The sequence below is a fragment of the Callithrix jacchus genome, chromosome 13, assembly GCF_049354715.1.
Source record: "Callithrix jacchus isolate 240 chromosome 13, calJac240_pri, whole genome shotgun sequence".
Lineage (NCBI taxonomy): Eukaryota > Metazoa > Chordata > Mammalia > Primates > Cebidae > Callithrix > Callithrix jacchus.
In genome coordinates, this window is record NC_133514.1 from 77,831,301 (window position 1) to 77,848,244 (window position 16,944).

General features: G+C 38.2%; 1 protein-coding gene across 44 annotated transcripts in view; it reads left to right on the forward strand.

The window, feature by feature from the left end:
* Nucleotides 1-16,944, forward strand: part of DTNA (dystrobrevin alpha) — a 384,739-nt gene that overhangs the window by 253,397 nt on the left and 114,398 nt on the right. For all 44 annotated transcript variants that reach the window (XR_013525843.1, XM_035270852.3, XM_078347963.1 and 41 more), the window contains one exon: nt 9,600-9,680. Coding sequence is in view for 43 of the 44 variants with exons in the window: in XM_035270852.3 (XP_035126743.1) it covers nt 9,600-9,680 (81 nt within the window). In the remaining variant the exon portion in view is untranslated. The remainder of the gene's footprint in view (nt 1-9,599; nt 9,681-16,944) is intronic.

Sequence of the window (16,944 nt, forward strand, 5' to 3'; positions counted from 1 at the left end):
CTTGCTTTTTCCACTTTTAGAGATGTGCCTAGTGTGTTTGTGAGATTTTCAGCCAGGCCTTCCAATTTCCTAGACCCCATGTGTGGTACTGTGTCTTTGCCTGGAATTGTGACATTTGTGCAGGTATAAATCCAACAGGGCAAGGAGCCTAGTGACTGTCCATCTAAACAAAATCCAAAGCAGCACAGGTGTCCTCCAACGGCATATTCTTAGGTTAAAAAGGCAAGAGTATATCATGGGACAATGTCTTCTCAGACATAGTAGAAAAAATTAATATTTAACATAAAAAGGAAATAAAATCTGGGGAAAATCTTTGAACTTATCATTATAACACTAAAGACTGTATCAGACAGCACACTGTATAGAACTATAAAAGTATGCATATTTAATGATTTTTAAAAATCTTTCTTTGAGTTTAAGTATCCCTATGCTTTCCTGATGCAGTGCCTGGCTCAGACAAATACATATGTTACAAATGTCTATTGAATTAAAATTGCCCAACTCAAAGAAAGCTCAATATGATTTTTAGAGACATAGAAATAAGACAACTCTAAATTTTTATCCAACTGAGAGAGACTTAAGAAAATCATGCATTTGCTTCTCAAATTATAACTTTATCTTTTCATAGAAACATCTCAATATCTTGCAGCTTTATTAGTTCTATAAGTTCTTTTGATTAATGGTCAGAATAGATAAACAGGCCAAATATGTGTCTTTCCTCCCTGGGTGTTCCAACTCAGAGATTGGCAAAAACAGCTAAACATGTCTGACCTTATTAATTTATTAGTTTTGAGCAACATGTTTCTATCAGCACTAAGTAGGACACATCCACAATAAGTAGGATTCTGTTGGATAAAACAATTGACGGTTTCAAAGGGAGCAACTGGTTTTGACAGGTAGACTGTCATACAAAAGAGAAAGGTGATATCATTGAGAATGTGTTAAATGGTTGAAAAACATATGGATATCCCAGCTCTATCAGCAGCACACCAAAGAAAGGAAAGGAAACTCTTATCAGAGAAGACTGACATCAAGATTCGAAAAGTAACTTCTAGGAATCTGTGCTTTCTGGACAGGGAGAAAGAAAGGACTAGACTTGTAAATCTTTTCATCTAAGTATTATCTAGAAATATTTAAAGAAAAAACAACAAAAGAAAGTGCCAATGAGATTCTTTGCTTTAGAAATTACAATTGTGAAAGAAAAGTTGTAATGGACAGAGTTAAACAGGCAAGGAAGAGTTTTTACAAGACTATTGCACCAGGGGAGAGAGACTGAACTCAACTTCCCTAGAACAAAAGTCAGGAGGCACTTTAAGCACTGGGGGAAAATACTGGAGGACTTCAGGGAGGAGGTTGGTCAATGTGATTAGGCCATCTATTTGCTAATTGTCACATTTAAAAGTTAGGCTTCTACCCTCCCAATAAGCCTTGGAGATAGAGGTGATACATACCTCCTTCAGTGATTATATTTCAAAGGGCTGGCACCCAGGTTCTTGAGAAAGACCTTCCTGGGTTGTAAACTTGGCAAGATATTTACATCTCAAAGCAGCCTAGAATTTACAATGAAAAATTTTCTAAGGTAAATGCTGTAAGAAAACAGAGGTCAGAAGCCTAAGGCAAGGACACAGAAAGGGGAGTACTAAACACTGGGGTCTATTGGGGGGAAAAGGGGAGGGCCAGTGGGAGGGGGAGGTGGGGAGGGATAGCCTGGGGAGAAATGCCAAATGTGGGTGAAGGGGAGAAGGAAAGCAAAGCACACTGCCATGTATGTACCTACGCAACTGTCTTTATGCTCTGCTCATGTACCCCAAAACCTAAAATCCAATAAAAAATTAAAAAAGAAAACAGAGGTCAGAAGCCTAAGGCAAGGAAGATGTCTGTCTAAAGTCAGGCAAGTTGAGAAAGTCTTGGCCTTAGAAAGAGAGAGCAATTATAAGAAAGTTTGGCAAATTCAGGTGATTTAATTAGAGAGAGCAACTGATAAAAAAAAGTTTGGCAAATTCAAGTGATTGAAGCATATATGTGTTAAACATTCATTCTTAGCTCATTACTATAAGCAGCAGAAGCAGGAAGAAACAGCAAAGAAATAAAATTAAAAGAAGCATGGACTGAAAAACAGAAATAATAGCTTTATGTAAAATATCGGGTGACCACCTACTTTGATTTAAGAAATTCTGTACAAGTTCTCCCCTAACCAAAAATAGTCTTCAAAATAATGCCCTAGTTATCAGTTTGCTTAATACTGTGGATGAAAGCTTGGCTTTTCAGCCATCACATAAGTTTAGCAGCTCAAATAAGTTTATCGGACTGACTTTTAACAGAATAAATTGTTCTTGGAATTAAACTGTCCTTCTTTTCTGTTTTTCTACTCTCAGAGTACGTTTACTTAGCCTCCTTACCTGGTAGTTACTTGTGAACATGTCCACACCACTCGCTGCTGTGAACTCCTTTTTAGTGACAGACCTAAGACATGTACCATCAAATCCATTCACCTTAGATGCTGAATCAGTGCTTGTTTAGAAGCTGATGGGGCACAGGATGGGTAGGTTTTAATGGAAGGGAAGTAAATGGAAAACACTCTTTGAGGACATGGAGAGCTGCCTAACAAGAAAGGTCTTGGGGAGAAATGACAGTGTTGCCACTGGCCTCAGCAGAAACAGAACCTGAAACCAAAGGGAGGCAAATGAAGTTACTCAACAAATACTGTTTTTGGCTTATGCTTTTGTTTTTATTTTTGTTTTGAGGCACAGTTTCACTCTTTCGCCCAGGCTGGAGTACAGTGGGGCAATCTCAGCTCACTGTAACCTCTGCCTCCCGGGTTCAAGCGATTCTCGTGCCTCAGCCTTCCAAGTAGTTGGGACTACAGGTGTACCACTAGGCCTGGCTAATTTTTGTATTTTTATTAGAGATGGTATGGGTTTCACCATGTTTGGTCAGGCTGGTCTCAAACTTCTGACCTTAAGGGATCCACCACCTCAGCCTCCCAAAGTGCTGGAATTACCGCGTGAGCCACTGCACCCAGCCTAAATACTATTGAATAATTTGAAGGCAGGCTGTCCTTCAGACTGTTGGCTGGAGTCAGCACATGCACGATTGGAAAGGAACCTAAGGCATGATTTTGAAATGCACACTATGAGTTTTAGGATTGCCGATCTAAAAAATTCAGAAAAATGACATGAATGATCCCACCACCACAGGTTATCACGGATAAGGGGACTGTTTTCACTTGCTTCTTCGTTTCTCATGCTCCTTACTCTCTTTCAGATATTAACACCATGGATCACCAACCCAGAAATTCTCTCTATGTCACCACACAGCCCAGTCTGCTGCTTTTTCTGCCCCTCTGCTTCTCTTTTTCTGTCTCTTACTACCCTGTAGCACTGAAGTCAGAGAATTTAAAGTTTCCTTCTTGACCAGTTTTCTCCATATATAATTTGTGTTTCTCCCAAGGCTTTGCCTTTATTGCTATGGCTCTTGAGTTTCAGAGTCCCCCAGAACAACCTCCCATTTCTCATAAGCCAGCTTATCCAAAAAGGCAGCACATAAGCTAAACTTCCCTTCCACTCTTGTCGACTTGTCAAGTCTTCTGCTGATGAAGCAGCTTGAGGAGGACTCATTGTCAGCTCCACTAATAATGCCCATCACAAAAATATTTATCGTCCCTGCCAAGGCGGCTTCTTTCTAGTGTTCCCAAAGCCACACAGTTTTTGAACAACTGCCAAATAGCTGGTCACAGTTCAGAAGTGGGGAGGGCACTCCTATTCCCAAGTTTGTGCCTCATTTTGTCACTAGAATATAGAATGGTCCTACTTGTGCACACAGTAGTGTGCAACAGTCTCCTGTTGAAAAAATATTTTCAATCTTGACCCAGTAGAGCACACTACTATGTTTTGTATGCTTATTGATAATTCCTGGAATGTACTAAAGCTCTAATCCTTATATCCAACTGTCCGCTGGATATCTCCACTTGGACATCTTAAAAGCAACTCAGACTCTTTAGCCCAAAACCTTCTTCACCCATCAACAAACCTATTCCTCCCTGTTTGTACCTTACTTACCTCAATGAGGAAGACTCTATCCCATTCAGCTACCTAAGATAGCCATCATTTTTTACCCCTAAACTCCTCCTTTACCTTCTTCTCAGCATCTCTCCCTCTCTCTCCCTCCCTCCTTCACACACCCACACACATGCACAGAGCCAATGATAAAGCATGGCAGAGTTCAGGCAGCAGGTTCATCATGGGCTTCATTTTTATTCTGTAAATATATGCTGAGCAAAACTTTGAAGTGAATGAAATATTTAAGAATTGAAATGATGATATATTAACAAAAGGTTTTATAATGAGCTGTCAAAATACAGAAGGCAAAACATACAAGAATTGTGTGAAAATGTTCAGAGTGCAAAAACTAAAACCAAAAATTAGATAAGACTGGTTGGTTGATTTGTTAATTGATTGGTTTATTGGATGAATGAACAAATAAATGTATGGGGAAAGGTAGAAGGAAGCAAAGAAGGGAGCGAGAGGGAGGGAGAGATAGAAGTAGGGACAGAGGGAGAACGGAAGAAAGAGAATTTTTATTTTTATTTTTATTTTTTTTGAGATGGAGTTTCGCTCTTGTTACACAGGCTGGAGTGCAATGGCGCTATCTCGGCTCACCGCAACCTCCGCCTCCTGGGTTCAGGCAATTCTCCTGCCTCAGCCTCCTGAGTAGCTGGGATTACAGGCACGCGCCACCATGCCCAGCTAATTTTTTGTATTTTTAGTAGAGACGGGGTTTCACCATGTTGACCAGGATGGTCTCGATCTCTTGACCTCGTGATCCACCCACCTCGGCCTCCCAAAGTGCTGGGATTACAGGCGTGAGCCACCGCGCCCAGCCGAGAATCTTTTTAAAAAGGGCCAAAGAAAGGAAAAACTGCTGCTGCTAACAGTGCAAACCATCAGAATTTAACTGTATCTTTGATGTCATATTTATTGCTTCCTTCCAACTATGACTTGGGTGCAAGAGGTTTGAGGAGATGGTGCAAGAGCACTAAGTTGCCTTAAATAAATTTGTTTTAATTTTTTTATTATGAAAACTTTCAAATATATATAGAAGTAGAGAAAACAGTATTTATCTCAACCTTTAATTATGTATGCCATTCCCCACTGTATTGGTATGAAGCAAAACTAACAAATCACTTAAATGAGTGGAATCTCCAGACTTTAAAGAAATATATCCCAGTGATATAATTTTAAAAAAAAAAAACCACCATCCAGTATTTTGAAAAATAATGAAGAGCACACTGAAAAAAATGTGATGGAAATATTCTGTACTTTTTATTAAAAAGAAAAAATATGGATTCCTTAGAGTTTAGAGTATGAACTTGTTATAAGTTTCATGATCAACTGGATGTTTTTCTAGATCTTGGCCAAAATATAGTGGTAATTCTAGACATGTCAACATACTAAGAGCAAAGATTTCTCTGTGAATTTTATTTCTTTACTCATTTATTTAAATTTTATCCTTTTAACAAATAAATTAAGTCCGCTAATATGCTTTTTAATAAGATTACCAGACTGCTGGATCAGGAAAATACCATCTGATAAAAATTAACCTTAATTTCCACAAGGTATTGACAAAAGCTCTTAGACCGTGCATGTGTTGGGGAACTGTGGGCTGTGTCACAATACAGTTAGGGAGACTTATAGGGAGTGTCATGACCATGTCTAAAGGCACAACTAATGGGTCAGTCAACATGGAGAAAGGCTTGTAGTAGTATCCCGGAAAGCTATTTGTGGCCTTGTTTTGGTCCATTGTTTGAATCAATGACTTGGATGAAGACACAGAAGTCACACAACTAATTCCAAAGAAGGTTTTGGGGTTTATAAACTTTCAAGAAAAGACCACACATGTAAAACTGGGTTAAGTTCATGGTTTGTTGGGGCAGAGAAAAAGAAATTTATTGATTGATTGATTGGTTGATTGGCGATGGAGTCTCACTCTGTTGCCCAGGTTGGAGTGCAGCGGCACGATCTTGGCTCACTGCAACCTCCGCCTCCTGGGTTTAAGGAATTTTCCTGCCTCAGCCTCCCAAGTAGCTGGCATTACAGGCACACACTGCCATGCCCACCTCATTTTTTTTTTAATTTTAGTAGAGACAAGGTTTTACCGTGTTGTCCAGGCTGGTCTCGAACTTCTGAGCTCAGGCAATCTGCCCACCTCGGCCTCCCAAAGTGCTGAGATTACAGGTGTAAGCCACCGTGCCTGGCCAAGAAATTTATTTTGGCAAGGCAGATAAGCAGAGTAGGAGGCTATGTATCATTTCTCAGCCCAGCTTCTTCTGGTTCCTTTCTGGATGAATCCTCCACTTAACACATACATTGACCGTGCACAGTAGTGTGCTGCTGTATCTGTCACACTAAAGTTTATTGTTCACCACACCCCGTTTAATATTCAGGGTCTACCTCATCAGCCAGGAAGAATTTATGCAATATTTATATATCTACAGACCTCTTCCTGGTTCTTGAACAAAGCACAGGGTCAGTTAAGCCCACACAGTAATAGTACAAGAGAGAGTGCTTAGTGCACTTCAGGCCCAAAGCAGCATTTCCACATCCTGGAGAAGTGCACCTTTGCCATATTTCCCTAAGGACTTCAATCAGAGGAAGGTGCAGAGGTGCAAGGGTTACCGTTCTCAGAGGGTAAGGTCTTACAGAAAGTGAGAAACTTAACTATATGCCACATCACAATCCTTTTTTCATCTGGAGTTTAAATCTTATGCATGAAGAACCTACACAATAACCTATGCCCCTAATGTTTTCTTTTGAGTGATTATTTACAGATATTGAGACTCTCCTGATTGCTGAGCCAAACTTAGCACCAATAAAACTATTTCCTCATCAGGGAGCAAAGGCAGATTTGGCATTCAAGCATTTCTGATAGTCTCTCTGTCTCTGGTGATCAGGCATCCTAGCAAGCTCATTCCCCACATAAGTCTCTCAGATTTACAGAGGACATGAAATTAGGAAAGATTTTTGAAGTTCCAGTGAAAAAATAAGAATTTTTAAAGATACAGAAAAGTTCAAAATGTGAGCTAAATTTCAAAAGTAACTAACCAGATAAATACGAAGTCCTACCCTTAGCTCCAAAATAGGCATTTAAATAGAAAATAGAGAAGATCTGACTTATATAGAAGCACATATGATTTTTCAAACCAGTTTTTTAATTAACTTCAAACTTAATAAAAGCTGGAATAATGAGTTATTTTTTTAAAAAGATAACATTAGTTAAGAGTCCTTATTAAAGATACTAATAATTGGTTTCTCTATATTCTATACAGGTAAAGCAATAGTTATTTGGATTAATTTTGGATACTTAATTTTAAAGAAACATTTGCCAATCATAGAACAGGGTGACCAGAAAGTTTAAGGGTCTCAAACCATGCTTGATAATAATGAAAATAACAATAGCAACTTCCATGAATTGAAGCCCTACTGGGTGCCAGACAGATAAACACTATACCTGAAATGGCTGTGGAGTTGAACATCTGTTACCCTAAGAAAGTCAAGGAGAAGCTACCTCCCAGCTCAATTTTAAAGTCCATGATAACCGGAACTGCTGACATAATTTTCAGATGGTAATGAAGATGCTGACAATGATAATGTAGATGTTTTGCACTGTTTGAGAAATGAATTCTCAAGCGGCAGGGAGAAAAGAGTATGTGACTCCAGGGGAAATTAGATCAAATAGGTTGAAGTTGCAGAGAGGCAAATCAAAGCTCAAACGTAAAAAAGAAATTTCTATCACATATTATTGTTCAGAAATGGCACACGAAGCCCTTAAGATGGCCTGTTTACTGCTAAGTGGTCATTATGTTCCCAGTGCAGAAGTCAAGATTTTATCTATTACCAGCCAGTAAAGCTGATATTGTTACCTCATTTTATCCATGAGGAAATTGAGATGCCAAGGCAAAACTTGGTGAAACTCACACAACTGGGAAGTGACAGAATTGAAGTTTACTAACTTTAAAGTTCACTTATTTTCACAAGTAATAGACTTCTCTATCATTGGAAATAATCCTACATGGCCACTGGCTAAACGTTCATCTCTTGAGAACATTTCTAAGGGAATTTCTGCATTGGGTAAGAGTAGTTCCCCATCTCTTTGATCCTTCAAGTGCTCAGTGTCAATAAGCCTGTTTGTTAAATAATAAGCTTTATTAAGAGTGACCATTTGATGATTTGATTTATAAAACCACAAAGTCATAGGACTATGGGCAACACTTTAAGTAAATCTGAAGGTATCAGTTTGAGTTGAGGAAATGCTAAATGCCCTAGTGAGGGATACTTGCTAATTCATCCTGAGTTTCACTGAGAAACACACTTAATTGGCCTTCTAATATAATTGCTTCCAGGATAGTTCATTTACTTGTTATTCTGTTTTACTCTAAAGGATTCACACAGCACATTTTATTAGTGTATGACTGGTAAAGATAAAAATTCAATACATGCCTTTATATCTGTTATAAACCATAAACATGGGCTTTAAAAAGCCAAATGTGTGAAAGTGGAGATAAGCAGACATTTATTGAAAGTCTAATGTGTTCTATTCACAGTCTAGAGATTAACTCATTCAAAGAAAGGTGGGAGGAATACTAGGAGCTCAGGTATTGATGTAACAAGCAGTCCATCTGTAGAGTATTGAGACGAGACTTATCCTATCCTAGGCGAGATTCTGTGGTAGAAAGTAGTGGGCAATGTCGTTAAGTAGGTAAGGTGGAAAGAACCAGAAGATGAGCTTAGATTCTGAGTGGAGCTTTTAGACCTGATGTTCTGGGCATCAGGAGCCATGCTAGACTCCTAAGTGGAAGAGTGGAATAAGGAAAGTAGTTTAAGAATATAGGGAACATGTTCCCTCTAAGTTAGGAAGGAACTGGAAGCCACAATAAACAAAGGGTAGAGGTTGTTTTAGAAAGGCCCCTCTTCCTCTGATTTTGACAGGAAGGATCACAAGAAAGTTATTAGTATTAAAAATGAATACTTATGCAGCACTGACTGTGTGCCAGACAGTGTTTAAGTGCCTTAGATATATTCACTCATTTATCCTTACAACAGTCCTGTGAAATAAGCACTATTATTATCATCCCCATCTTCCAAGTGAGAAAATTGAAGCTCTAAAAGCAGTTGGCCTAAAGTCACACAGAGAAGTTGCACAACACGGTCACCTAACAGCCAAGTTCTAATGACCAATAGCAGTGCACTTTAAATGATTATTTGATAGTATCTGTATCATCTAGCTGTTTCACTGTAGGTTACAGCTTGAGCAGATTGTTCTCAGAAGTGATGGGCACAACAGGGAGACATTGTGTTTCTTGATCCATGAATATGGGTGACAACCTGATCTTTAATGTTGATTACGTGTACTCTTTTTCCCTGGAACCTGAGGAACCTGTCCTTGAATAGGACAGACCTGTTCAAGCCTTAAAGTTATATTTATATTCTAATAAAAATAATATTAGGTGTAAGGATTGTATCTGCAGTTGTTTTACTCATAAACATTGTTAATTCCTTTCTGCACACATGGCATACCATATGTGTCTTTCTCCCCTGCTCTAGGGGCTCAAGATCTGGACCGCATCCGACTCTCCACCTACAGAACAGCATGCAAGCTTAGGTTTGTTCAGAAGAAATGCAATTGTAAGTATGCCAGTTGTTTGGACTAATTACCATCATGAATCCTACAGTTTACATTTGGTACTAAGTTTATTAAACTAGATTCTCTTTCAAATATTAAAAAGAATGTTTATACAATAATAAAAGGGGTATTATGATGCACACATGGTAGAGATGGCTCCTAAGTAGTCTGTCTTGAAATCTGAATTATGCATAAATACTACAGCATATGAACTGTTCAGTTCATACTAAAAGGATGAACCTCTGGATACATATACAGTATAATCCTTACCTTGAAATGGTTTAAATCTGGATGGATGTTTTTCTTCTTTTCTCCAACCTTGGTTTCATAAATGCAGTGCCATCAGAATGGTTTCCAAGAAGTTTATAAATATCAAACATTAAATCTCCCTTATATTTGTATTTTCTTTTACAAGGACAGAAAATATTTTAAAGCTTTTGGAAAACATTTAAGTTATTTTCTGAAAGAACAAAATTGGCCATTTGTGTCAGGGTTTTAACTACCTTTGTGTACATCAGACAAAAATAAGGAAAGAAACAATACTTAAAGAAACAAAAGAACTTGCTTCAGTTTCTCTCCAAATTTAAAAATGTAAGCAATAAGCTAGATCACTAGTCACAATTAGCAGGTTTATTCTCTGCTGCGTCAACACTTCCGTTGTATTACCATGTCCATTTTCTCTTGGGAAAAAAATATCAATTCATAGTTCATGCATAAGAACTTATTATTTTCTTTTAAAAAATGACTGCTATAAAAATAGTGTCTCGTTTTTTAATTAATATTGGATAAAGTTTTCTAAATGAAAATTGTAATGTTCCCCTGATACGTACATATAGTTCTACAATAACTGGCATGTTAATTACTCATAGTAAAGGTAGAAACCAGGCAGGTCCACATGTCTACCCTCTCAGAGTTCCCAGTAGTTGCTTCCCAGGGCCCTGGGCAGGTCACCTCAGCCCCAGGCTTCTAGGCTTACAGCTAATCACAACTGTGAGGATGCAAAGTGTGCATCTATTCCTCAAGTTTCTCATCTACACCTTATTCTCCAGCCCCAATAGCTAAAAATGGGGCTGAAGTTTGGGGAAGGAAGGGATGGAAGAAGAATATAATTTGGTTGTCTTATTTTCATTTTCTGTTGCTTATAACAGAATACTTGAAACTTTTGCAATTTATAAAGAAATGGAATTTATTTCTTCTTACAATTATGGTGGCTCAGAAGTCCAAGGTCAAGGGGCTGCCTCTGATGAGAATCTTCTTACCAGTGGGGCTCTCTGCAGTCTCAAGATGTACAGGGCACACATAGCGAGGAGGCTGAGCATGCTAACTCAGGTCTCTCTTCCCCTTTTTATAAGGCCACCAGCCTCACTCCTTTGATTACCTATTAATAAATGAGTATATTAATCCATTCATGAAGGCAGAGCCCTCATGACCCAATCACCTCTTAAAAGCTCTACCTCTCAACACTGCCTCATTGGGGATTAAGGGACAAACATTCAAACTATAGCATTGGTCACACATCACATAGATGTTTTGACGCCTCAAAGGAAGCTAAACAAATCTAAAATGAGTAGTGAGAAAAGTATTACAGATGTTGAAACAATTTGTCGCTCTATTTATAGTCCTAATGAGTCAATAAAAGCCACTTCCAGTCCTGGCATTAGGGGACAAGGACAATGTTTCCACAGAAGTTCCTTCTTCCCCTTCAAACCCATCACCCATATTAAAAACAAAAAGAAGAATCTCTGTGTTTTCAGCAACTAAAAAGGAGTTAATTGTCCCACTCTCTTATCATGTGTTACCACTACAATGGCCTCAAAATTGGAGGGGAAGGCAGAAGATAGGGGTAGGAGCTCTGTCCTCCTTAAAGCTTTCCCAACAAGAGCCTTTCTTAGGCTCCTTTCAGGAGAGCTAGGGATTTCCAATAAAAGACTACAAATGGTAAGAAGGAACACAGAAAAAAAGCAAAAAAGGAAAAGAAGGGAAGGGAAGGACTCAGGGACTCAGGGACTTGGCAACACTGCACTAAACATTAAGGTGCACACACTGTGTTGTCCCCAGTTGTGGTCCACAGGCCTTATCCCATGCCTCCTGCTCTCTGAGATACCCTTTCTCATTCCTGGGCATTTCCTTTTCCTCTTTCTGTTGTTTTTTGGTCCACATCCTTATTCTGCATCCAGAATTGTCTTGGATTTTCTTGAAAAACAGTAGGGAAGAAATGACAATGCTAATCCATCCTTGGGTGAAAATAGAAGCTTATACCTGTCCAGTGGCCCTTCAATGTGTCCATTCATTGACCTCTTAATAGTAAGTGTGTAATGAGCTCCTGCCACATGTTTGACGTCATGCTAGGTACCAAGGATAGTGTGATGATGAATGACATGGAATCCCTGCCTTCAAGTTGTTCAAAATCTAATTGAGCAGGTGGGCTTTTAAGCAGATTTATAACACCGTGTAGAAAGATAATGATAGAAATATGTACGTGATATGTGAGAGCTTCAGGAAATATGTGCCCTGACTTGTTGGGGGTGAGGGTCACTGATAGGACTTTCCTAGAGAAGGAGATATCAGGAAAGTCTTACTTTACAGTCTGTATATCTTATAAAACTCATTCAGCACTTCATGATGAGAAGAGATATTACATTCTACAAAAGTTAGACCAAGTTAAGGCTCAAGGAAGAACAAGTATATTTTGAATGCTCTGCTAAATTAAGCTGCTCTTAAAAATTGTTTCTATTCTGATCAGAAGGATTAAATGCAAGTATTATATATCTTTGTGGTGTTTTCCTTTCTAACAATAAATACAGTAGTTGTGATGTTCAGAGGTATTTGTAAAATGCTTACATAATTGATCTTGGCTTACCTTAATCAAAGTTGAAACCTTCCTTCTAGAAATTTAACCAACCAGAAGCAGCAATGTTTACATGATATAACATTAGTCAACATTGAATATATTTCCTGATTAGAGGAAAGTAATTTTAGTCTGCAGTAAACCTAACCCACAATAAATTATGATACCTTATAATGGAGTTTTATTCTATAATGAAAGAAATAAGAAACAAAATGTAGGTAGCATATTTGTAATTGCATTGCTTTATTGGAAAGTGTCTTATATTTGGGCTGCTCTAACAAAAATACCATAAACTTAGTGGCTTATAAAAAACATTTATTTCTCATAGTTCTGGAGGCTAGAAAATTCAAAATCAAGGCACTGACAGATTTGGTATCTAGCAGCCTTCTGGTTCACAGGTGGCCCCTTCTCATTGTGTCCTCCCATAGTGGAAGAAGCAAAGCAAAAGCAGCTTTTTCTTTTTCTTTTTTTTTTTTTTTGAGACTGGGTTTCGCTCTTGATTCCCAGGCTGGGTGCAATGGTGTAATCTCAGTTCACCTTAACCTCTGCCTCCTGGGTTCAAGCGATTCTCCTGCCTTAACCACACCACCACCACCCCCGGCCCCCTGTAGCTGGGATTATAGGCATGCACCACCACACCCAGCTAATTTTGTATTTTTAGTAGAGGTGGGATTTCACTATGTTGGCTGGTCTCCAACTCCTGACCTCAGGTAATCTGCCCGCCTCAGCCTCCTGAAGTACTGAGATTGCAGGCGTGAGCCACTGCGCCAAACCTGGGGCCTCTTTTATAAGGGCACTAATCCTCATCATGAAAACTCTGCCCTCAAGTCCTAATCAAGTAAGGATTTGGTGTTATTATGAGGTGGGGCTAATACCATCCTATTAAGGGATTAAGTTTCAACGTAAGACACAAATACAAACATTCAAACCATAACAGAAACTCCTTATAGTATTTACTTCATAGGAATCAATGAATCTTAACTGAAAATAGATTGCTTACTTTTAGGTCCATGCCTCATTTAAAATTTATTGTATATACTAACAAAACTAAGTTTTAAAACTACATAAAGGAGAAAAAAAAAGCGGCTCTTATAAAGCTATCACCTAGAAAAAAATGAATATTGTCTGGATATAGCACAGACTATATAGGTTTTTAGGTGATTTCTTTTGTATCTATTATCTAAATTCAGATTTCATATATGTTGGTTAAATCTCCATAGTTCATTCCCCATATCCCTTGCCTATTCTGTTTATGATTTTCCATATGGAACTCTTGTTCCTATCACTGATGTCATGTTTATTTTCTTCTATTCAATTCCTAATGTATGCTGAGAATAATCAGTTCCCCGGGTTCTCAAAGGACTCTGAACAAGAGGCCACTGTGACCCATGAACTAAATGAGGTCCAGAACCTACCTTTTTATAGAGCATGAACTAATAGTTTTTACAGATGGATATTTATAATTGATTCACACTGACTTATAACCCCAATTTTTAAAAATGTATGCCCCCAAGAAGAATTACATTCTTCACATTGATAGGCCAGCATTGCCTTAATGTACTCAATTATTGGATATTTAACTTCATCAGTAAAACTGTTGTGGAAATTCTTTTTCTCTCTTCTTACATATGTACTGGTACAATCTCTGATTTTGTCTCTTGGTCCACAAAAGGAGTGTTGACCAATCCCTGCTATAAAAGATTGTAAAAACCCATCTCTTTTTTTAAGTCAAAGGATTCTCCTTTGCAAATCCCTTCTTCCCCTTACCATTCATCTTTGTACTCTGCTATACCTTCTCCATCATAACTAGCACATTCTCTAACAAAATAAAAGAATGAATGTTTCTAAAAAATTAGGGGACACCAAGTTGGCTATTTTATATTCTAGAAGGAATATTATATCCTGAATATTTTATATTCAGAACAAAAAATGCAAATAACATTTTAAATGATTCTTTCTAATCAGTAGCCTTCTCTTTAGCTTCCAGGTTTTTTGTTAACTTTCCACAAAAGTTAATACCCATAAATTCTTATACGCATGTGTAAAATGGCATCATCTCAGCCTTTATTTTAGACAAATTGCTGTTTCTGCTAGAACATTATTTCCCTGGTCAGCATTGACGTGGTTAATGATCCAGATACCCTGTAATGTCAGCAGATCTCTTTTTTCAGAAATTACTTTGGCTTCAATGAAATGCAGCCCTAAATTCATGGACAACAAAGGAAATGAGAAATAAATCAGAAATATCTAATCCCTCCTGTTTAATAGTAGGAACAAAAATTAAGAAGGCAAGGGAATACTCTATCCTACACCCTCAACTAACGTTGCACCATCGTTCAGTCCTATTGGTTACAGTCTGAATTTTCTTTCTGCTAGTCATATCAACTAAAATTTAATTAAAATCATGTTTAAAAGGAAAAGAGGAGAAAAGGTCTATAATTGTATCTGGGCTGTCAGAGTTTCCAAAATATCCTTTTTCTAGTAATTAAAATATTTTAAAAGTATCCTTCATTCAGATATGTTAAGTTAGAACTCATGCTTTTTTCTATGTCATTGTCTCTAAATTTCTTTTTGCATTTCTTGTGAACCAAAAAATTTAGTTACCTTTTAACCTACATGTTTCTCTATCACCACAAAAGTAATCCAAGTGAGTGTCATATAACTAATAGGCTGTGAATCAATATTCTATGAATGAATGAATATGCTCCACTAGATTCATTTCTCACCAGTCAGGTGAATAGAAGAACACTGGTCTTATGTAGCAGGAGTAGGCTTGAGCTATGTTTTTAGGAGTAAATACTAATATTCCACTCATTTTTCTTCAAGCTAATGTATCAGTATATTCGCCTTCCTTACTTCATGTTTAAATATGTGGACTTTTAGCTGCCACTGTGAATTGTCTATTCTTGGGTAACAAATTATCATAAATTTAGCAGCTTAAAGCAGCACACATTTATTATCTTACAGTTTTTGTAGGTCAGAAATCCAATGCCTCATGGCTGGATTCTTGGCTTAGCATTACACTCAACTGAAATCAAAGTGCTGGTTGGGTCTGTGGTTCCGATGTTGGGATCAGGGTTCTCTTCTAAGTGCATTCATTGTGGGAAAATGTTATTTTCCTGTGGTTGTAGGATCGAGACCTGGTTTCCTTGCTGGCTCCCTTATTCTTGCCTCATGGTCCCTGTTGGCTGCTGATGGCAGAGGTGTTTGTGGCTTCTTTCAGCCCAGCTAGTGTATCCTCTCTGACTTGCCCATCTATGACCAGCCAGAGAAGACTCTTTGCTTTTCAGCAACTCACATGTTTATATCAGGCCCACTCAGATGATATCCATGTTTTAAGGGCAACTAATTTGGGATCATAATATCATTTGCAAAATCCCTTTACAGAAGCCCCTGGATTCATGTTTGAATAACTAGGAGAAAATATGTGACACCATGCACCAGGAATCGACCACACGCTCAAGAACATAGATTCTTGTATTTTCCAGATAATGATGAATAACATCTTGGATGTAAAGTTTAAAGTAGGAAACTCAGGCAAGTGAAATCAAACCAGAGAATGAATTGCTTTTAAAAGAGAATGATTAGAAGATTCTCCCTAGTCAAGGAGCCAGCAGGAGAAGCAGGAATATTCACAGTTGGGGAAATAAACTGCAGATTACTAACCCTTGGAGCACAATTATCTTGGTTTGTATTGTTGCAAATGTTTTTGCTACATATCTTCATCCCTGATATTGAATCATTCTAGACACTTGTTTAGAATAAAGGAACATGCATTGTGCTAGAATACAATGTTCCCAGAAATTTCCTGTGGGAAAGCTGGTGGTGGCAGTGGAACATAAATGAACCTATTAAAGATGCTATGTAATAGGACCGTGGAAAAACTGCTCCTGTCTGGCACCCTGGACCTATAGCAAAATTATTTCCCCTTAATGAGAATAAATCTCTGGATGAGAAAAGCAATGATTTTAAAGTCCTGATGATTATGATATGGGTTTAATTAAAGCTGCTTCTACTCTTTGTTTTTAAGATGTTAAAAATACAGGGTTTTGTTTCCTTGTTAGTAGACTTTTATTTCAGAGAATGCAGGAAGCTTTGCCCAAGCTGCTACCACTGCATAACCTGTGAACTAAGCCACACCTGTAATCTCATTTCCAGGCATCTGGTTGTAGCACATGGCTTCCTTCCCTTTCTTCTGCTTCTGTATTATACATGGAAACTGTGCCAACTAAGCACTTTTACTTTCACAATTGAGGAAGAGACATCATCTTAAAATGCACCTGTCAGTTGGGAAAGAGTGATGCCTAAGAGGAATGCCTTGCGAGCTTCCCAACCCTATCTAGCAGGTGCCAAGGCAAGATTCAGTGACCTTCCCCTGGTGGCCTGCCAAGCCCTGTTTCTGGGAAACTGTCTTGCTT